Below are 22732 nucleotides of genomic sequence, written 5' to 3' on the forward strand. Positions count from 1 at the left end.
AGATGACCTACAAATGTGTTGCATGTCATTTTCTACACAGAAAAAGTGGCAGTTGCCATCCTTATTATTGTTGCTGAATATTAATTAGTTTTCACTGGCCTTAAAACACGCAGAACACCCCCCCCTAACCCGCCCCCACAGTTCTAAGCCCCTGACACAGAGAATGTAAGTTGCCAATAGATAAAGGGCAGGGAACTTTTTGTCTATCACGTGCGGCTTACCAGCAGAGAGTGTGGGAGGACCAACAACAGGCAGCACCGCCCCTTTTCTCCCTCTCCCTCCACAACCCCTCTCTCCCCCTCTCCCTCCGCAAACCCCATCTCCCTCTCTCCCCCAATCCTTCCGCAAACCCCATCTCCTTCTCTCCTTCCGCAAACCCCGTCTCCCCCTCTCCCTCCGCAAACCCCGTCTCCCTCTCTCCTTCCACAACCCCCATCTCCCCCTCTCCCCCTCTCCTTCCACAAACCCCGTCTCTCTCTCTCCTTCCACAACCCCCATCTCCCTCTCTCCTTCCACAACTCCCATCTCTCTCTCTCCTTCCACAACCCCCATCTCCCTCTCTCCCCTTCACCTTCAGCAAACCCCCTCTCCCTCTCTCCTTCCACAACCCCCATCTCCCTCTCCCCCCCTCTCCTTCCGCAAACCCCCTCTCCCTCTCTCCTTCCACAACCCCCATCTCCCTCTCTCCTTCCACAACCCCCATCTCCCTCTCTCCTTCCACAACCACCATCTCCCTCTCTCCTTCCACAACCCCCGTCTCCCTCTCTCCTTCCACAACCCCTCTCCCTCTCTCCTTCCACAACCCCCCTCTCCCTCTCTCCCCCTCTTCCTCCGCAAACCCCCTCTCCCTCTCTCCTTCCACAACCCCCATCTCCCTCTCCCCCCCTCTCCTTCCGCAAACCCCGTCTCCCTCTCTCCCCTTCACCTTCCACAAACCCCGTCGCCCTCTCTCCTTCTGCAAACCCCGTCTCCATCACACACACACACACACACACACCCTCCGTCCAGTGTTTCTTTTGCAGTATCTCAAGGAAACTTCCAGACGTCACACAGCTTTCATGTGAGGGAGGAGGTGGAATTAATTACCCAGCAGTTTCCCGTAACGTGCCGTTTCTCCACCCGCACCCTCCAACCCCTGGTGTCTCCATTTTCCTCCCTAGTGCCATATGGCATCCTACCCAAAGCAGCTTCCCGGGAACAAGGAGGCCTGCAAGAAGCAGCCAAGCTGGGTGAATCATCCGGGATCTTCATAGTGACAAAGTCACCGGAGCAAGGATGGGGAGGGCAGCAGGAGAAATATATGCTAGCTCAGAGCCCCCGGTGGCACATGCGAGAACCACCCACGGGCAGCGCAGGTCTTCTCCCAGTCACTAGCTGAGCGGTAAAAGGTTTGCTTGAGACTTTGTGCCCCCAGCACCTGCAGTTGGGAAAGCCTTCCCCTGAGCGCTGCTCTGGGGAGAGGCCTCCACTGTACGGGTGCTTCCATTCCAGCCCATAATGCAGGGGTGTTGAACCTGGGGGGCAAAATCCAGCCTGCCCAGAGGGAGAAACCCAGCCCACCAAGTTCCCCTGATGGACACACCCATTCCACTGGCCCCACTCCCCCCCCCCAATCACCCATCATTTGGTCTTTGCGTGTCTCCCCTCCGGCAGCATTCTAAAAGGTTGAAATGCCTCTCCTCAGGCTCAGTTACTGGCAGGAACAACTTTACGCTGAAATATGCTGGCATTTTGGCCCCACTGGAATGTGCCCCTCAAGAGCTTCCCTGGAACTGAACTGGCCTCCGGGCTGAAGGAGGTTCAATACCCCTGCTACAATGCCTGCTTCCCTTCCTGCATATCTTGTGTTTTTCAGCATCTGCCGGGATGTGTTGCCAAAAGTGCAGAACTGATGCTGCAAGCTTGAGAGTGTTTAACAAGAAGACGTCGACGACGATGACAGACAACTGCATGATGGCTATTAGTTTCCCAAGAATCTCAGCTTTAAAAAAAGACACATTTCTAGCCCTTATGGCTGCAAAGATACGCTCCAATGTATCTGTCCGATGCCACTGAAATCTCAGAAGCCAGAGGGCTTGCTGAATAAGGAGGTTCAGTGGCAGGGACGGCCCCAGATATTTTGCTGCCTGAGGCGAGGAACAAGATGGCGTTCTACATACAGTAGTCCACGGGACTGGCAGACAAGCCTGATAACGGAACTGCATCTCCCCCCAGCATGTGAAGGCAGCAAGCTAACTTAGAGAAGGCTGCATGGCACACAGGTCTCTCCTCCGACACCTTGCGACCACCTCCCAGCATCTGCCGCCTGAAGCGACAGCTTAATTCTGCCTAATGGTAGGGCTGGCCCTGTCCAGTATTCATCAGGGGTGGGATGGGAGTCAGCACCCTGCTTTAGCTCCTTGTCCAGGGGAACCAGATGTTGTGGGGCTTCAATTCCCATCAGCCAGAACCAGTACTGCCAATGGCCAGAGAGGACAGGAATTGCAGTCCAGCAACATCTGGAGGGCGTAGGTTTCCCACCTGTCTTTGCCCCTTGTCCATCTTCAGAACCCGCATGTCCTGTGAAACCTTTGGCCTGACTCTGTCGTCTCCAAACTCTGTCGTCTCCATACTCCCACAGTGACATAAAGGCTTAAAGTCCACGTCATTGACCTAAATGAGTATTTCCCCCCTATTTGGCCTTGTGTCTATTTCTCTTCCCCATCCTTCCATTTGTTGCCTTATTTTAGCTCATATGTTCCTCAGGAGCTGCAGCCTCATCCTCTTACCTTCTGTAAAGCAAAACAATGCACAGCAACAGACAGCACTTAGCAAGCAAACATGACTAGCAGGCAGGACAGGGGTGGGGGGGATATGCAAAAATGAGTAAACATGGCAAAATACGGGAAATTATGCAGATTTTCCAGGGTCAAAAAGACCCCTCCTCATTATTTGCAGCCCAATCCTGCCAGCGCTCATTCTGTCTTCTTGCTCTATCTATGCTAGAGGTTATAGCTCAGAGGTAGAGCCCTTGCTTTGCACATAGAAAGTCCCAGGTTTGATCCCCGGCATCTCCAAGTAGGGTTAGAGAAGAATACTGCCTGAAACCCTGGAGAGCCGCTTCTGCCAGTCAGTGTCAACAATATTGGCCTAAATGGACCAAGGATCTGACTCTGTATAAGGCAGCTTCCAGTGTTCTTTTAACAAATCACCATCATCCTATCTTCTAGGGGTGGACAGAGACTTCAGGTTTGCAGGATCTACTTTATTTATTACTAGAACACCAAGCTCTACCAACCGGAGCCTGGGGAAACAGGTATACATTTAGAATTAAAGAATACAGAGCCCAGTGATTGGTTTTGAGTGCCAGAACTGAACAGAGCTCACAAAAATCCACTCCTGGTTGCCCCAAGGTTTCTTCATTTCAGCAGTATACTTTATGGCAGCAGGGCAGAGGGGTGTCATCCTGCTGCTACTATTGTTAAACAACTGGGAATCAGAAATCACCAGGCACAGGTGGAAGGTATTTGCAGGCTTGGGGGAACCCAGACGTCTGCAGAAACACAAACTATTTAGGGGGGAGGGTACCACCTGGGGGCAGGGCAGAAACAGCATGGAATGAGGCCCAGAATTCAGGTCATGCTTTGAGGGCACACGATAGAGCCGCCTTGCTGAAGCTGTGGAATAGTCACTAGGGTGTTGGATTGGGACTCAGGAGATCCGGGTTCTAGTCCCCACTCAGCCATGAGGCTCACTGGGTGACTTTGGGCTAGTCGCTGACTCTCAAGCCTCGGAGGGTTGTTGTGAGGATAAAATGGAGAGGAGGAGAACCATATAAGCCGCCTAGGGTTCCTTGCAAGAGGAAAAAAGGTGGGACAGAAATGTAATAATAAAATAACAAATAAAATAAGCAGGTCTGGATCTGGACAGTGCCTGGATGGGAGACTATCTAGGAACCCCATCTGTGCACACTTTCAGTTCCATTGTGGAAAGAAAGGTAGGATATAAAAAGTGTAATAAATAAAAAAGTCAAGGCAAATACAATGACCTGAATGGGCAATCCCCCTTTTGCTGTGCTTTTCCACAGTTCTACTGTTGCTTCTGAGTCCTGGCCAATCCTTTCCCTCTCCCCCCCCCCACACACCCTGCTTTCCTAAAATTGCCCTTTCCCCATTTTTGTTGCAGTGACAGCTGAGGCTGAACTGCGCCTGTCACCTGTCAAAACCACACCGTGTGCTACAGGCGCCTGTTGCGGTTGCCTAGCGACGCTCACACACCGGCTTCTGTGTTCCGAGCAGAAGATTCCTGCCGCTGGGTTCCTTCCTTTCCTATCCCAGCCTACCCCCCTTCCCTGTCCAGCGAGTGCCAAAAAAAGGGGGTGCAAGATTCTGGAGATCATCACGCTAGATCTTAAAAAGCAGGAAAGGCTGGAATGAAAGGGAAGCAGGAGAAAGATTGCAAACGGTGCTAGACATGGAAGACCAAGTGCCTCCTCCGAGGGAGGTTCAGAGGATAGCAAGAAGGAAGAGGGCCTTCTCGGTGGTGGCCCCTTGATTGCGGAACGCTCTCCCCAGTGAGGTCCACCTGGTGCCAGGTCAAGACCTTTCTCTACTCCCAGGCATTTGACAGCATATGATAACTTTTTTTTAAAGGTCCTGGGATTTTTATTGATGATTGTTTGAAATGGTTTTGTATTTTTGTCTGTTTACATAAGTTATGTAAATTTTACATAACTTATTTATTTATTTATTTACTTACTTACTTACTTACAGCATTTATATACCGCTCCACATCTAAACAGATCCTGGGGCAGTGAGCAATAAAATATAAAATGATTTTTTAAATGATAGAAAATTATTTTTAAAACCCTACAATATAATAACATCATGTTATTATATTGTAGTTTTAGGGGTCTAATCTTTGTAAACCAGCCAGATAGCTTTGGCTACTGCACATATAGAAATGTAATAAATGAAATGAAAAGTTGGTGATCAGGATCAGGGATCAGGATTTTATTTACTTAATGATATTTAAGAATTATTTACATTAACAGACATTTGTAAGGGATGCACAAAACAATACAGAATAAGACCATAATTAAATACGGTATATTACTACTGCATACAGAAAACAAGATTACCTTCCTATGACTACTTGTTGGGAAAAGTCTAGAAGGGTTGGCACCTGTCTAATTTGTACTGGTAGGGAATTCCAGAGAGTGGGAGCTTCAACACTAAAGATCCTGTTCCGAGCCATTATGGACCAGGCCCCTAGGACCCCCAGCATGATTGGCTAGGGAGAGCTGGGAGTTGTAGGACTTTTCTCTGTCTAAACATGCATAGGATTGTGCCTTTAATCTGTAGCTCTGATGATTAACTTTGCTGCCAGCTCTTTAACATTTTTAATGTTTTAGTATTTTAATTGTTGTATTTACTGTTTGGGTTGTTACTGTATTGTTGTTTTGGTTTAAAATTTTCATGATTTTAAACAACCCCCAGGAGCATCTGCCAGTTGGGTAGCATATAAATTGAATAGATAAATTAATAAAACATACAAGTTGCAACCACAGGAGAATGGTGTCAAAAGATCTGGCTTATAATGATAATTAATCAAGATCTCCACTAAGATTCATTCTGATATGGGTAATTTAACAGAGACACAGTGATACATGCAAGATTGGAGGCTGTTTTTAGGATACCATAAAAAAAATATGTCCCCGAGACAATGCCTGTGTTGAAGAAGCTTTGTCATTCTTATAAAGTGTTCTTTATCTTTATCGGGGATTTTAACAAAATGCTACACCATTCTTAATGAGATTTGCATTCTTCAGCTGCAATGTTAAAAAGAATTCCATTCTGAACGATGAGCTATTTGTTTGAGCTGATGCCTATGCTTCATATATGTATTTTAAGAACATATTTTTTTAATTGAATAAAGATGTTAACAAATAATTTTTAGAAGCTGAAAGAATCAACTTCATACATAAGCAGGCATCAAAAAGTCGGGGCATCGGTGTGGACCGAACCTTTTAATTGCAATCTGAACTCCAATGAAAGCAGTGCCAGGATGCCCTGCTGCAGCTTCTCCAACCTGGTGCCCTCCAGATGTGTTCAACTACAGGGGCTGTAGTCCAACACATCTGGAGGGCACCAGGTTAGAGAAGGCTGGTGTAGTGGTTCAAGCAGCCTTCTCAGTGGTTTCCCTGATTATGGAACGCTCTCCCCACTGAGGTCTGCTTGACACCAAGACTGTCATCTTTTTGGCATCAGGTTAAGACTCCCCTCTACTCCAAGGCATTTGACAGCATATGATGGGGCATTTATCCCAGTTGTTTTTATCAGGTCCAGTATCTGACTGTAACTCTTTTAGCTGTTTAAATTGTTTTACATTGTGTTAAAGATGTTATATTATGTTTTTATTATCTTGTATTTGCATTTGTGGTTTGTAAATTTTGTGCACTGCCCAGAGAGCTTCAGTTATCGGACAGTACGGAAATGAAATAAATATATAAATAATGGTAACTCGACCCAGCAACTTTTAATCCTCTGGGTGATGGACAGTGCTAGAGCATTTTCCCCTTTGGTTCTGCAGTCCTGGGCCATCTAAGATTTGGGGCAGAGTGTTCTTTCTGGCAGGGATGGGGGAAGCCAGACACAGACTCATGGCCTAGTTCAATGCTCTAAACTGAACAGGGACATTGGAGGCCAGATCACCCATCTCTTTCAAGTTATCTTAAAAGCCACTTCAGAGGGTGTCCCTCTCTGCAAACTGAATTGGGATTCTGGTGCTGTGTGTGTGCGCGTGCGTGGGGGTGGGGGGTACCTGTAAGTTCTCCCTAATTTTCTACTTCCCTAGCATCAGGGTTCCAATCCAAGTTGGGTGGTCTAACTGCGGAGCTCCAACACTGTAGACCTCGACCCTAGGGTATCCTTGGAGGATAAGCAAGGGGAGCAGGACCCCCCCAGCAGATTTCCACACCCCCAAACAACCCTGAGAAGCCTTCAGAGCCAGACATGGCCATCACAGGACTGAGGGTCTCCACATCAGTCGCCCGGGTTCCTGGGCAGCTGTAGGACCCCAGCTCATCACCCACATGAACAGAGGGGATGGTGTACCAGGCGGAGCTGCAAGGCTGGTGGTGAAGTGCCTGGCTAGCTGGAAGTCAGTCTAGTCAGGAACAGGAGAAGTGCATGCAAGCACCTGCCCAGATCAGGGCCAGTCTGAAAACCAGGAAAGGCCAGAGCCTCCAACTCCTATAGAAGCCAAACAGCATCACGGCTGAAGCCATTTCCTCAGAGCTCCAGTGCAAGTCTTCTTGAACTGCAGAAGCAGACAACTTGGTCCTAACTCAGGGGGATAAACAGGGCTGCATTTATGCCGTGGCCACCTCCTCACCAAGGTGGTAAACCTAAAAATGGGCCATGTTGCTTCATTCACTGGCCATGTGACCGAACACTCCTCTACATGAAATATTCTCTGCACAGAGAAAACAAGTGTGTCAGGGACAAGAGTCCTTGCTGTCTTGACACGCTGTTAGATTTTGGGGAGGGAGCATAGCTCAGTGGTAGAGCACACGCTTTGCATGCAGACGGTCCTAGTTTCAATCCCCAGCATCTCTAGGAAGGGCAGAAAACTCTTGCCTGAAAAACCAGTCATTGTCAACAATACTGGGCTAGATGGACCAAGGGACTGATTCATAGAATCATAGAATAGTAGGGTTGGAAGGGGCTTACAAGGCCATCGAGTCCAACCCCCTACTCAATGCAGGAATCCAGGTCACAGCAACCCTGACAGATGGCTGTCCAGCCTCGTCTTGAATGCCTCCAGTGTGGAAGAGCCCACCACCTCCCTAGGGAATTGGTTCCATTGTCGTATTGCTCCAACAGTCAGGAGGTTTTTCCTGATGTTCAGCCGGATTCTGGCTTCCTGTCACTTGAGCCCATTATTTCGTGTCCTGCACTCTGAGATGACCAAGAAGAGATCCTGGCCTTCCTCTCTGTGACAACCTTTCAAGTACTTGAAGAGCGCTATCCTGTCTCCCCTCAGTCTCCTCTTCTCAAGGCTAAACATGCCCAGTGCTTTCAGTCTCTCCTCATTGGGCTTTGTTTCCAGTCCCCTGATCATCTGCCTATTCAGTATAAGGCAGTTTCCAATACACGGGGGATTTTTGCAGGTGGAGGCGCGCCCCTTCACCTGAACTCCAGTTGCAGCGGTGCTGACCGTCTCAGTCAGTGCAATCCTAGTCATGCTTCCTTGGAGGTAAATCCCTGTGAGTTCAGTGGGGGCTTGTGCCTAGGAAAATGTGCACAGGATTGCAGGCAGAGAGAATGAAAAGCAGAACCGCTCTGTAATTCAGGACTACGGACAGCTCCCGTTGCAAGAAGCTGTCTTAAGTGATCTAGTCCAGTATTGTGTACTCTGACAAAAACAGCTCTCCGGGGTCTCAGACAAAAAGGGTCTTTCCTATCACCTCCTACTTTTTAAGTGGACACACTAGGGGTTGAACCTGGGACCAGAAGGGCTCTACCACTGAACTGATGGTATCTGGGAGACGCCTACCGTAGCTTGTTTTAGGTGTCTGTTAAAGACCCATCTCTACCGAAGGCTTCTCTAAATAATTGTGCTGCCCACTTTGCTTTTTTCATTATTGTGTTTTTAGCTGTGGTTTTAAATATTTTAAAAATTTTAACTGATGGTTTTTGTATTTGTTCCGATGCAAACTTCTGACTTTGTAAACAGCTTAGAGATATTTTTAGGGATGGTAAGCAGAATATAAATTGATTGCAAAACAACAGCGTAGTGCAGCTTCATGGGGCCAGTTTTGGAATATCCTCCCCTGAGGCAGTGTGCCTGGTTTCCACTTTTAGACGCCCGGTGAAGATGCTGATTATTTATGCAGGCATTTAAAACTGTGTATAATGCCCCGATGCTGTTGTCTTTTTATGTGATGGCTGTCTTTTTAGGATGTGCATGTTTGTTTGATTGTACGCTGATCTGCACATGCCGTATGCTGCCCTGGAATCTTATTCAATGAAGGGCAGTATAAAAATGTTCTAAATAAAATGGAGTATGAGGTGGCAGGACAAAGGAAGCCCCATGGCACTGTTCCATCACAGATGGCAAACAAGACACTGGTGGGTGCACGAGAGGCGCTTTCAAGAACCGTTCTCCTCCTCCTGAATAAAGAACACTGGTGTGATGGAGCCAGGAATTCCCTGTTCCCTCTGAACTGAGCTGCAAGTCCCACAGTAGCTAGGAGGGAAATGAATTTTCCCAGCAACAATGTATTGCTTCCTGTCGTAATGCAAAGAATTTTGGGGTGGCTTGGCCTGGAATTAGCAATTAAGACCCATTAGCTTTATGAAGGACCTGCTCCTGGTGGAGATGAAAACTGCTAGAATGTGTTTGTTGATATGGATCTACACCACTGCCTTAATTTTTGGACTCTTATTAGGGGTGTTGCTACAGGGACTGTCCTGGTGAGTGCTTGTGATTCAAACTTTCCTACTACACCATTGCCAGGGAATAAGTTGCTCATTCAATTACAAAGAGAAGAAGCCAGCAGAAAATCCCTCTCCCAGTATGGGGTGGAGAAACAGTCTACAAAAGGAACTAAGACTCCTGGGTTCTTTTCACTGGTCTGGCCTGAACTTCCTTTGCAACCTCTTGTTTATTTCATACTCAAAATAGTTCCATGACTTGCTACCATTCAGCACCTTTTTCATTTTGGGGGCATTCCTCGGATGTCATTTGCAGGGAGCAAATTTCTAGCCCTAGATGATAGAGATACCATTGGAAAATATGCATGCAGTATCTGCAAAGAAAAACAACCAGCACAAAACAAACCAACCCCAAACTTTCCAGGATTTAGGACCCTGAGTTTCCATGTATGCTACAAGAATGCCTACAAGCACTTTTTATGGGATCTGGTAATGCTCCTTCATATATCCCCTTTTTCCAAAGATCTCTTCTCCAAGCACTACACCACTCCCTGTCAAAAAGGTCCAGTTTCTGCAAACATTCAAATAGTGGATGACACCCATTCAAACATAAGCATATTGGCTCACATTCTATGGAGCCACTTAGATCATATGGACAGGAGGGTGGGGGTGCAGAAGGAAGGAAGGAGGTTTTTGCGGTTTAGGAAGCCCAGATGTATACCCTGGAATGATAGCAGGACAAGACATTTTAAAATTTGTTCCTGGGGTGATCTTTGGGATTTGCAGAGCCCGCTGCAAGGGGAAGGGGCAACCTACTTATTTATTGTAGCTCTGCATTTTTTTTCTTGCTTGTATTTGAACAACTCTTATCAGAGGCCTACTGGATGAGTTGATTTGATCTGGGCATTTTAAAATTGGGCGCAGTCCATAGGACTGTGCCCTTGCTGCTCGGAAGCCTCTGAACTCAGATGCTTCTGAGATTCCTATGCCCTGCTGAAGAACAGGAGAGGGTTCCCTGCCCTCCAGTTTTTGAGTTTTTCACTAGATGGTCTTTTCTGCCCAACTAGCAAGGGTACTTTGGAGGGGGAGAGGAAGAGGCTGGAGGATGCTCAGGATAAATCATATCCTGGACTCTCCGGTTTCTTCCCTGCCCACTGGAACACGCCCCCTCTCTGAGGTCGAATTTCCAATCTCAGAGAAGGAGCTGGCACGGTTCTCTCTGCACTGGCTGCAGAGGGTTGGATCTCCAACTCTCCTTTCTGAGGTCGGAGTTTTCCAAGCCATCTCATGGTCTCTGGGATGCTCACTTGGAGACCATAGGATTGCTCTCTTGAACCATTTACTAAGCTTCCAATAGGAACCTAGGAAGCTGCTTTATACCAAGTCAGGACCTTGATCCATCTAGTTCAGTACTGTCTACAGTTAGTGGCAGTGGCTCTCCAGGGTTATCAGACCGGAGTCTTTCCCCACCTGGAGATGTCAGAGATTGAACCTGGGACCATCTGCTTGCAAAGCATTTTATTTATTATACTTTCAAACCGCCCAGTAACCCAAGTCCTCTGAGCAGTGCACAACACATTAAAAACATAAAATACAAACAACAAAACAATGACTGAAAACAGCACACAATAAAACCAAGATAGAATCAGCAGCGAAGAGTAAAAACACTCCAGCACATAAAAACAGCAGCAATAAAAGGGCAGTGATCTAAAATAACTAAAAACAGTTCTTTAAATGCCTGAGAGAATAAAAAGGTCTTCACATGATGCCCAAAATATCATATTGTAGCTGCCAGGTGAGCCTCTCTGGGGAGGGCATTCCACAAATGGGGTGCCACCACTGAAAAGGCCCTCTGTCTTGCAGCCACCTGCCTCGCCTCATTTGGCAGGCACACCTGGAGGAGGACCCCAAATGATGACTTTAGTCTCTGGGTGAGTCCATACCCTACCTCTGCAACTGAGCTAAGTCCCTTCCCCCAGAACAGGAAGGTGCACTGATACATCTAACTCAGTATTTGCACACTGACTGGTAGTAGCTCTCCAGGGTTTCAGACAAACCAGTTGCCCAACTCTACTACTAGCTGGCAGGTAGAAGAATGAGCAGTTCCATCTGAAGGAGGACTTGCAACAGATCTGTAGAGCAAGTGGGCTGGGACTGGGTATTGCTCCCAGTTGCCAGGGGACATTGTAGCCTGGGATCTGTTTTCTGGTCCAGAAACGATGCCCCAGGAACCAACCTATGCAGCAGCTGGTTTTGATGACTCAGTGGTAAGAGGGAAAACACTCTACATATGGCAATGGAAAAACATTTTGCTGATCAAGAGAGTAATTATTTTCTTGCTGGAAGTGACGTTTGAGACGTCACCAGGCAGATGCTTCCGAGAAGCTTATAAGCAAGGCCATCGGGCACCTGCAGGTTATCAGATGACAACACAGGAACACAGGAAGCTGCCTTATTCAGAGTCAGACCATGTAGCCCTGTATAACCGACACTGACTGGCAGTGGCTCTCCAAGGTCTCATAGAATCAAAGAGCTGGAAGGGGCCATTTAGGCCATCGAGTCCAACACCCTGCTCAGTGCAAGAATCCAGTTTACTGCTGTCCAGTCTTTGCTCTCCAACAAGAGAGAGCCCACCACTTCCCTAGGCAGTTGGTTCCACTGCCTGACCATTAGCAAGTCTTTCCTGATGTTCAACCAAAATGGTCATTCGGAAGTTTTTCCTGACACGCAACTGAAATAACAGGAATATTTCCAGACAGGAATATTACCAGTCCTACCAGGAGTCACTGGGGATTGAACCTAGGACCTTCAGCAAGCAAAATGTGTGCTCTGCCACTGAGCCAGCGCTCCTCCGTATGTGGCAGATTGCAGCATCTAGTCATCATGCAACCAAATGGGGATAATTACTGGGTGTGTTCGTACATAATGCTAACCCATGGTTTACATTAACCATGGTTTGTTGCTTTAAGTGTGACTTGCCTTGCAGATGAGCAAACATACAGAGCTTGTTGCCTCCATTTTTGGTTTAGTTTCTCTCCCGCACATTTTGCCAACCTTCAGAGCACTTTCATTTTCAGGCTGCTCTTGCCAGGTGCCTCTCTTTTAGGGTGGACAGAAGCACAAATGAGCCAGGGATAAGCCATGGTTCTGGGTTCAGACATCACGACAAGCCATGGTTTAAACAAGCTGGAGTTCATAAGCTGACAACAAAACATGAGTTCTATTTGTGGTTTACAGCTGATTAACAAACCATGGTTGGTTTGCAGGGATGAGCTCAGACGCAACAATAAGCCAGATTTCAACAAACCATACCACGACTTAGTGTTAAGTGAGAACTAGGCCATTATCTCCTCCATTGTGCCTCCACTCTCCACTACCACAGCTAATTGCCAATGAGAGATTTGGATTCCACAAAGTTGCCCTTTAAAAAAGTATTTTAAGCTCAAGGCCATTGCTGCACCTTATAACAACCAACTCCCTAAGATAATAAAGCATTCTTCTCTTTATTACAAGTTCCAGAACCAGGCCCTGGCCTTGAAAACAGACCTTGAAGAGTGCCTGGGAGCCCTTGGGCAAATGAAGCCCTGAGCAGAAATTTATCTTATTTTCTTTCCTTTGCAGCTAAGCTAAGCATCTTCCTACAGTTCTGAAAACTAATCAGGATTCCACCAGAACCGCCAAGCACTTCATTGACCTCCCCAGAATTCTGCAAATGTGGGTCACTGTGGGTTTTTGTGGGGCACATCTACCAAAGAAAAGTAGCCCCAATTTTTTGAAAAAAATAAAAATAAAAGGAGAGGGCTGTTTATTGTTTTATTATTATATCAATGACCAATAAAAGTAGCACCATATATAAAATCACTAATAGCCTGGGGTTAACATAAATAGATCTCTTACGCCTATCAACTTGGGACTGGCATGCATCAGAGAATGCCGCTCTCTGAATATATATTATTTTTACTTAGTAATGTTAATTATATACTGCTTTTTGAGTGTGTGAGGTGCTCAAAATACATTATTACAATAATGTGGACAACAGTCCCATAAGGTAGGCTAGTATTATCACCACTTCCTCGAACTGCAAACTCAGGAGATAAGCACCTGCAGGACTGTAGCTGAAACAACAGGGAGGTTATCAGCGTGTTTAGGGGAACGCTGAGATTTGGAGAAGTACGAAAAAAATTAAAAATAAATCCTAAGGAGACAACCCCTCCCAAAAATCAAACACACTGAGAATGCTCACTAGCCACAAAATATTGAGTGCCGGTTGAAAAAGAAAAATGAAAAAAGGGGCATGGGAGAGGAGTGGAATAGAATACCCTAGAGCATTGTTGGCTGGCAGGAACTCTTAACAGGAGCACGGTGGTGAGGATATGCTGCAACCTTTTTTTGTGCCCCCCCCCCTCGCAATAGTGAACTCAGGTAGCTAGACACCTATTAAGTTTGGAAGCAATACAAGGCCACTTAAAAATCAGGGAGTGGCTTCTATATAGTCAGGGGACTCCCCAGGTACATAGATGTTCGTAAATTAAAAGAAAAAGACAATTTAACCCCCACATCTAAAAATCAGCCTCACAAACGACTGTGAATTTCCAGGTTGTGCAGAAAGTTACAGGGGCAGAACTGGAGGTAGGGAGCAGAGGAAACTGGATTACTCAAGCCTCTATCAGGTTATACTAAGTATCCTGGAGAGGGGTATTAGGATTGGGTAGATGCATACTAAGTGATTAAAAAATCCTCTCCTCCCTGCACTAGGCAAAGATGTTTTCAGAGGAAGGAAAGGAACACAATACACCTTTTTTCTTTTCCAGTCTCCAGAATCCCCAAATAAAGTGGTGGTAACCAGCCCCAGCCTTAGGAATATCGGAAGCTGCCTTACACCAAGTTAGGCCCTTACACCTAGGCCAGTATTGTCAGCATTGTCTGGCAGAGGCTCTGCGGGGTTTCTGACAGGGGTATTTTCCAGCCCTACCCGAAGAAGCTGGGGATCGAACCTGGGATCTTGTGCATGCAACGTGTGCGCTCTACACACGGAGTTATGGCCCTTCCCCATCTTGCAGCCTGACCTACATCACGGGGCTGCTGTGATGATAAAGGCAGAGGGACCACACGTATAAAGCCTCATGTATACACTCTTTCATGAAATAAATACTGAGGTAAAAGTGGAACAAACAATAAATGAATGGCAATCTCATTTCTGCAACAGCTCTACGTGTGTGTGTGTGTGTGTGTGTGTGTGAGAGAGAGAGAGAGAGAGAATATATGTATGTGTGCGAGAGAAAGTGTGTGTGTGCGTGCGAGCATGACAGAGAGAGAATGTGTGTGTGTGTGTGAGAGAGAGTCAGAGAGAAACAGAATATATGTATGTGTGCAAGAGTGTGTGTGTGTGAGAGTGAGAGAGAGCGCACGCAAGAGAAAGAATATATATGTGTGCGAGTGTATATACACACACACTCTCTCTTTCACACACACACACACACACACACACAACTCTATCTATCTATCTATCTATCTATCTATCTATCTATCTATCTACCTACCTACCTACCTACCTACCTACCTACCTGTGAGCCAGTTACTTTGTTTCCTGCATCTCCCAGACCAGTAGTAGCTGTCCATACTGAGCATCCTTTGGCATTTCTTTCATAAAAGCGCCTCCATCAGCACCCCAGTGTCCCAGCTTCTTGATATTCCAGCCATGCAGTTACCTCAAGACCTGTCATTTCCTACCCCCGATTCCTGCCTCAAGAGATACCTCCTCTTCTTTTTTTGCCTGCCCCACCTCCTTCATTTGCTACTGGGAAATCTGGAGCCAGATCAACCAAGCCATTCTGGGAGCTGGGGGTGACATGTGCCCCACGTTATCATTATTCTCACGCTGAGCCGTTTTTCAATGCGAACAAATATATCAAAGGCCTGAAAGCTCGGCTGCTGTTCCATTTCCAGCCACCCCCAGACACGCACAGCTCCTCCTGCTGCCACTGAGATCAGAACTTGCCCCTGATGGGCAAGAGGGGAACAGAAGCAATGGTGGTAGCGGGAGAACTGATGCAGCGGCATCTTTCTTCACCTCGACAATGCAGGCCTGGGAGGTACAACTGGTTGCCAAGGCAACAACAGCTACCAATGGCGGGGCCTTATGGGAAGGCCGCTTCCCTGGCCTGTGCAAGGGCGCGTTCGCAAGACCACGCCACGGAGCTTGTTTGGCGTGACACGAAGAGTGGCAAACGAGGAGAAGCAGGCAGCGTCCTGACTGACCCGTGAGGCCCGGACTCCGAGGATGTTTCCCCACACCAGCCCCCTTGAAATGCGCTGCCCTGAATCAGGACAGCATGGTCTTCGGAAGGCACATGGCGCAGGAAATGCGCTGGCGCCAAGGGAAGGCGCGGCCGGGCACCTGCCAAGGGCCCACGGGCAAGAGCCCCCTGGAGTTGCTGCCCCTCTTCCCCATCGCAACCGGCTTGTTCCCCTGCCTCTCGCTCTGGCCCAGACAATGGTGGTGGTGAGGAGGGGGAGCGGGAGATGCCACGGCCGACTTCCTCCCTGGCTCTCTGCCTGTCAAGCAAGCAAGTGGTAGCGAGGATGAGGAGGTGGAGTAATAACAGCTGGTGACAGTGGCAGTGAGAACGTAGGCTCACTGGAAGAGGGGGCCCACTGAGGCAGCCTTGCCCAAGGGCCCTCAAAAACCTGGACCCGGTGCCGCAAGGTGGCCTGAGTCTGGTCAAGGCCTGTGTGGGAGATACATTGCAAGGGGCCACTCACCCGCCCGGCCGCGCTGGAAGGAAGGCAGCATCATATCAATGCTGTAATACTAATTAACAAATAGGAGGCAGCTAACTGGCCAAAGAGCATTTCATTCAGCCACCCCCTTGGGATACTACGCCTTCTCTGCACCCCGTTGAATGCTAACCATGGGGCCGCGGAGGCAGGTAGAAACCAGGGGACCCTTCTGTGCATTAGATTTTTTAGGTAGACCTACGATCATTTCATTGCATACCTTAGAATTGCGATGCGTGAATGTAGTTTTTTTATGTATTTTATTGCTGTGAGCCGCCTTGGGAGGGCTTCTGCCCTGAAAGGCAGCCAAGAAAATTTAAAGATAAATACAATAAAATGCAATGAACAAAAACCTTTCTGAAGATGCCTTATCATTACAGGTACACTCGTGGGATGTTTCGCACATGACACAGAAACAAACCGGGGTTCAGTTCTTCTCCCTACAATACACATGTTTGCAAATGTGTGCCTGTCACATTCACACTTTACACCTTAAAAAAAATAAAAAATGGAAGGGTTTTAAGAAATCTGCACACAAAAGAGAGTCCAGACTAATTGCTAGCCTCCCCTGAAACATGTACACACCTTTTAAGTCAATTTTCCAATGGCCCTCGAGAGCCGAGATCCAAAAGACCTATCTTGAGTACTGGTCCCCATAGATGTCACTCTCTCCATTACGACCCCTAACCCTCCCAACAAAAATGAAATCGCTCTCTAATAGTGAACTCTGATGGTGAGTGCCAACAGGAATGGAGCCAAAATGGGGCCACTGAGAAACAAGAGGGAGGTCCTGCATGCTCGAGGAAACCCCAATGTTTACAGAAGAAAAAGGAATCTCAAACCAAGGGGGGAACCCTCCACACACTCTCACACGCACGCGCGTGTGCACACACACAGCCCAGTGAGGACTGAGCATACTCAGTAGCCACAGAATGTTGACTGTCAGTTGGAAAAGAAACTGAACATTGTACATGTGTAGGAGGGAGTGAAACATCCTTCTTGTGCCATAGACTTAGGGCATCTTGCAGGAGGGCATCGCTGGCTGGCAGAAAGCCTGAACAAAAGCATTCCTGATAGGAGATGAGGATGCACTGCAACACTGTGCTACAGGTCCCACTGGTTTAAAAAAAAAAACTGTTGGCATCAGTTTGTCCTCAAAAAATTGAGAGGTCTTACATTTTCTGATTATGATTTGGTACTGGGGCTGACTACAAAACTACAGCTGTACCACCCATCCAAGGAAGACACAGTCTTGGGACTCAAGGATTCCCCCCCCTCCTTCTCCTCATGAGAGCTAGAAGCTTAGGACACATCATACATTACCACTTCACCATGTGCAGGCAGCAACATGCTAGCATTCTAATCTGCAAGGGAGGGAAGCAATCATTTTGAAAAATGTGTGTGCTGGCTTAAAGATGTGTACATATGCACGGTGGGCAATGGCTGTGTGTGTGGGAGGGGGTCACTATCATAGGTGGATTATCCTTTTGTCTAGTGTGCAAATCAGCCCTTACTTTCTGTCATCCAGTGTGCAAATCAGCCTTTACTTTCTCTTTAAAAAGTTCAAATCTGACTGCCTTCAGCTTCAACAAGAGGATAAGCCCAGTTACTCAAACCCGGGCTTGTGTGAGATGCAGATTATGGTCACTTTCCAAACACTGAGAGTGGTGGTGCGGGAAGAGTATCCATGCAATGGCTCGGCTATGAAGCTGGACCTGGGTTTTTAAAACACAAGCTTTTTATATTTTTCCTGCACTATCTACCAAGCCTCTTCCTTAGCGGTGGGCACAATGCGCATATTGCACGAAGCCAGGACAGCGGGCTGCCGTAACGGCCACTTTGATTCCTTCCAAGTCAGTGCAGGTTGCTCTGACTAGCGTGTCACCACAGCCCAGTGCCTCTCCAACGAAAAATGACGGACTTCAGATGCAGCTTCACGTGATTGTATCTCTCTGAGCTGGGCGTCCTTCTTGCTCATCGCAGACTGTGAGCCACCCAGAGAGCTTTGGCTATTGGGCGGTATAGAAATGAAATAAATAAATAAATAAATAAAGGATGGAAAGACAGATGTGCATAAGGGAACTGGAGCCAAGCCAACGGCGTGGCTTACTCCGACCAGCAGCGACTCTCCAGGGGCCCACAAGGAGTGCGCCTGAGATTCTTTTTTAACTGGCTTTTAACCTGGGAACCGCGACGTGTGAGGGGTGTGCTCTGCTGCACAGGTAGATGCCATCCTTTTCCTCACATGCATAGTGTTTTCATCACATGAGGCTCAAAAGCAGCTCCTGCTTGCATCGGGGTTCGCAACTAAACCGTAAAAAATAAAAAACGATGGGCCAGAAGGTTCATTTGCATTACAAAAACCTCTCTCTTCTGCCTTCTCTTCTGCAGCAAATAGCTTGTCAGGCTAACACCAGCTGGCACAAGAGGTGAGGCTCAAGAAGACATTTAAGACATGTGTGCAAACACAGGATGGAACATGATCTGAATCCAGCAAGTCCAGTATGGTTAGCTCTGACTGGCACCAGCTGCTAAGTTTCAGGAGGAGAGGTTTTTTCCCCCATCACTTGCTACCCAATCTGTCCTACCGGAGACACCAAGTATTGAACCTCTCCTCTAGCTCTGAGTTATGATCCCTCCCCAAACAGCCTCAGTGCCAAAAAACAGACACTCTTCACATGCTCAATGACACTTTTTCTTTTCAAGTTAAGCCCAACCGTGACTTGAAAGTCAGGCCAACCCATCATGCATATAAATCTGGGCATGGGAGCGAGAAAGGCAGACGGAGGATGCCACGTCTGCGAGACCACACCCGAATGCACAGTGCTAATTCATCAGAAAGAACCACCATTTCCACCTCATTATCCCACACACACACAGCCGCTCATGCAAATAAAATCCTGACACGTCTAAGCATGCACTAAAATTATGGGGGGAGGCAGGTACTTCCATCCATATACTACTTCAATACTTATGTGCTTGAAATGTCATTAGCCAGACGGGTATTAGGGAGGTAACCAACTTGTGCTAAATTATCCTTGGGATTACAACTCCCACCATCCCTAGCCAACATGGCCATTATAGTCCATGGAGTAGTCCACAGGTTGATGGGAGGTGTAATCCAACACATCTGGAGGGGACCGGGCTGATCACAAGTACGCACCAGGGCCAGGGAAAGGAGAGAACACATTACTCCACTCTGGATTACATGTACATTGTCAGAATTCCTTGCTCTATCTCAACTGATCAGGATTTCTAGATCTCTTTTAATCTCGATTCTCATAGGACAGAATTCTCTGCCAACCAATTCATTTCAAAAATCAATAATAAACAGCAACGTCCCCTTGGAGCCACCAATGCTATGAGGTGCTTTTGTTTTTTCTCGGGGCAGCTAGCAGGACACAATGGAAGTAAGGAAGACACAGGGCTGCAGCAGCCAAGGGGTTAAAAGAGGGTAGCATCCGGATTATTAGTAGGGAGCATCATTTTGTAAACATATGTAGTTCCCATGGCAACCAGAGCCAGGTTCCTTAGTTACAGATGGAGGGGGGAGAAGGCAAAGCAAAATCAGGAGGGGATGGATGGCAAAGAACAGAGGAAGAGAGGGAGGAGGATTTTTTTTTTCTTTCCTTCCTGGGATTCCTGGATGCGTCACCAGAAGGAAGAAAGAAACAAAAAAAAAAGCGGGGGGGGGGGAGGGAGAAGAGGACAGACTCAGGTAGCCCCAGAAAAAGACATATCCAGGGTACATAATGGACAGTCAAACCTTTTTAATATCAAACTTCCCACCTATATTTTCTGCCTAACTCCTTAGACAGAATCTAATTTAACAGGAAATTATCGATTGGGGATATGGATAAGAATGGGGGTGAGGTGTGAGAGTCCCCATAGACAAAGGTTCGCTTTGCCAAATTTGCTGCGTGTTTTTTCTTTCCTTTCTTTCTTGTTCCTCTTTACTAAAAAGGCTCTGAAAACCTGACAGTGAAGGAGGCAAAGATGCCAAACAAAAAGATTAAGCTTTATTGGTATGCGCAGGGCATGGTTCCCCCCCCCCATTAACTATAGGGGGAGCAAAGGAGGTGAAAGACGTAACAGTTGGCAGTGGCTGGTTCAACTGGAACCAGGATTCTCTGGCTTCATAAATGCCAATCCTCCAAAATCAGATTTGACCAGTACCAGCCCCCCCCCCAAACACACACAAAATTTCCTGCCACAAGGGCCAGAAATAATGCCTGTTTGTGTAACCCCCAACACACAGAGACAGTGGCCACCATATGCTACAGCCTGACCCCCGACCCTGGAAATCTTTAGTGCCAGTTTTAGTGCCCCCAATCCAGAGAGCTCTCCACTTGCCACTCCTAGGACCCCCACATCTGAATTCTCCCTCCCCCACATTCAGAATTCCAACCCATATGCGCCCATGTCTGCAGAATTCACCCCACCCTCAGGTGCAGACCCAGAAAGAAACCCCGGACGTCCAGACAAACATCTGAGCCACTTGTCCTACCACAGTAAGTCTGCTAATTCCAGCACCCCACACTTCGGGCCTATTCCCTCGAGTCCGGCCAGATTTCATTGCATCCAGCCCGCCCCCCATCCACCCCTGTCCTTCCCAGCCTTTGCTAGACCCCACATCTGAACACCTTACCCCATGGCTTTGTAAGCCTCAGCTACCCTGTTGGGATCACCCACTGATGCACCCCCACGCTCCTGCCCCCAAAGCCTCCATCAATCGTATACTGGATCCCAAACCTACTGACTTTAATCTCCGCCCCCCCATGGGAGACAACTGGCTCCAGGTTCAAGGGACTGAAGAAGAGGACAGACAACCCATTTGGGTTTTGGTGGGTGGGTGGGTGAACGGAAATATTGCTACCCAGCGGCCGAAGTAAACCTCCCTGTGGTCTGTCTTGCCAGCCACAAAGCCGCTAGGACCCGAGGTCCTCTGCTGCCCTCTCTTATCATACTGATGGCTTTCAATGCCTGCGATCAGCAGCCCTCCCCTGCCCGCCCCATCCCCATGCTCCGAGCCTCCCCAGCTGCCTGCTTGCTCCACGGCCCACAGCTGTCCCAGCCAGATTTCTCCACCACCCAACTGCCCGCCCTCCTGCTCCATCGCCTGCTCCCTGAGAGCGCTCCCCAGCTTGCTTTCATCCCCCCTTCAACGGCGCCCCAACTGCCTGGTTCCCCCGACACCCGCGGCTGCCCTACGCTCAAGAGCTCCCCGGCCTGATCCCTCCGACTCAGGGCACCCCAGCTGCCCGCTCTCCCGAGGCCGCTTCCCCGCCCTGATCTTGCCACCCTCCAGTTTTCCTAGGCTCGCCCCTTTGACGGCAGCTCCTCAGCCCGCTGACTCCCGCCTCCTGCCAAGCCTGAGCTCTCCTCCATCCCCATTTCATCCCCCCATTCCCCCCCCCGCTCCCCGACAGTCCGCTGGCTGCCCCCGCCCCGCCCCCGCCCCTTTGAAAGACCCCCCCTCGTGTTCTCTCCCACTGCCGCCCCCCAGCTCGCCCCGCGCACACGCGCCCTCGGCACCCCCCCCCGCATTTCTCCCCTTCCCCTTCCAGCGGGACTCACATGCCAGATGACGAAGAAGATGAGCGAGGCGCACAGGACCAGGGTGAGCATGTAGCAGAAGGCGGCGAAGGTGAAGGCCATGGCGGGGCGGGGCGGGGCGGGGCGGGGCGCGCAGGTGAGCCTCGGGCGGGGCGGGGGGCGGCGGCGCCCCCTTCCCAACCTCCTCCTGCCCTTCGGACGGCACCGGCGCAGGGCGGCCGCTACTTGGCCATGGGCAGCGCCGGGGAGGCAGGGCGCGGGGCAGAAAAGCGCGGCGGCGGCGGCGGCTACAGGGGCGGCGAGGAGCGCGACGCCCCCCGCACGCTGCTCCTTCGCCGCCGTCTGCCGGAGAGGCGCCGGGCGAGGGCGCCGGGGAGGAGGAGCCGCAGGCGGCGAGGGCGGGATGGCGAGGAGCCGGCGGGGCGGCGCCAGAGAGGCCGAGCCGGGCGGCGGGCGGGAGAGAGGGCGAGCGGCTGCCTGGCTTGCCGCGGGGGGCGGAGGAGGAGCCCCCGCTCGCCAGCCCCGCGAGAGGCGCGCGCCGCCGAGCGAGGGCGCGGCTGCCCGCCTGGCGCAAGGCGCGCGCGGCCCTCCGCAGCCGGGCGCGCGGCTGCGCGCGGGCGACCGGGGGCGCGGCGTCGGGGGGGGCGCGGGGGGGCGGGCGGGGCTCGTGCGCCCGGCCGCGGGGGCGCGCGGCGGGGCCGGGGCCGCGCGCAAGCCCGCGCGGCTGGAGCGCGGCGCCGGAGGCCCCGGTCCTCGCCCGCGCTCGGGCCGGGCAGCCCCTGGCTCTCCGCCCGGCCCCCCTCCGAGGTGGTGGTGAGGATAAACGGGGAGGAGGAGGAGGGGCCGCCCTGGGCGCCTCGCGGGAAAGGCGGGCTGCGGATGTGACTGAGGGCGCGACGCTGTGCAGGCGTAGACCGAAAACAGCCCTGCCGCTCCCAGCACAGGCCCGTGCCCGAAGAAATGAACGGGCAAGGTTGCCC

General features: G+C 49.6%; 1 protein-coding gene across 1 annotated transcript in view; it reads right to left on the reverse strand.

The window, feature by feature from the left end:
• CNIH2 (cornichon family AMPA receptor auxiliary protein 2) overlaps positions 1-22339 on the reverse strand; it is a 52641-nt gene extending 30302 nt beyond the window's left edge. The window contains exon 1 of the mRNA XM_084824869.1: positions 21774-22339. Within this exon, the coding sequence (XP_084680995.1) occupies positions 21774-21854 (81 nt within the window). The 5' untranslated portion in view covers positions 21855-22339. The remainder of the gene's footprint in view (positions 1-21773) is intronic.
• Positions 22340-22732: the final 393 nt, after the last annotated feature.

Source organism: Heloderma suspectum, chromosome 17, assembly GCF_057233095.1.
Source record: "Heloderma suspectum isolate Gila_16-S chromosome 17, 16-S_ref, whole genome shotgun sequence".
In the NCBI taxonomy this organism is placed as follows: Eukaryota; Metazoa; Chordata; class Lepidosauria; order Squamata; family Helodermatidae; genus Heloderma; species Heloderma suspectum.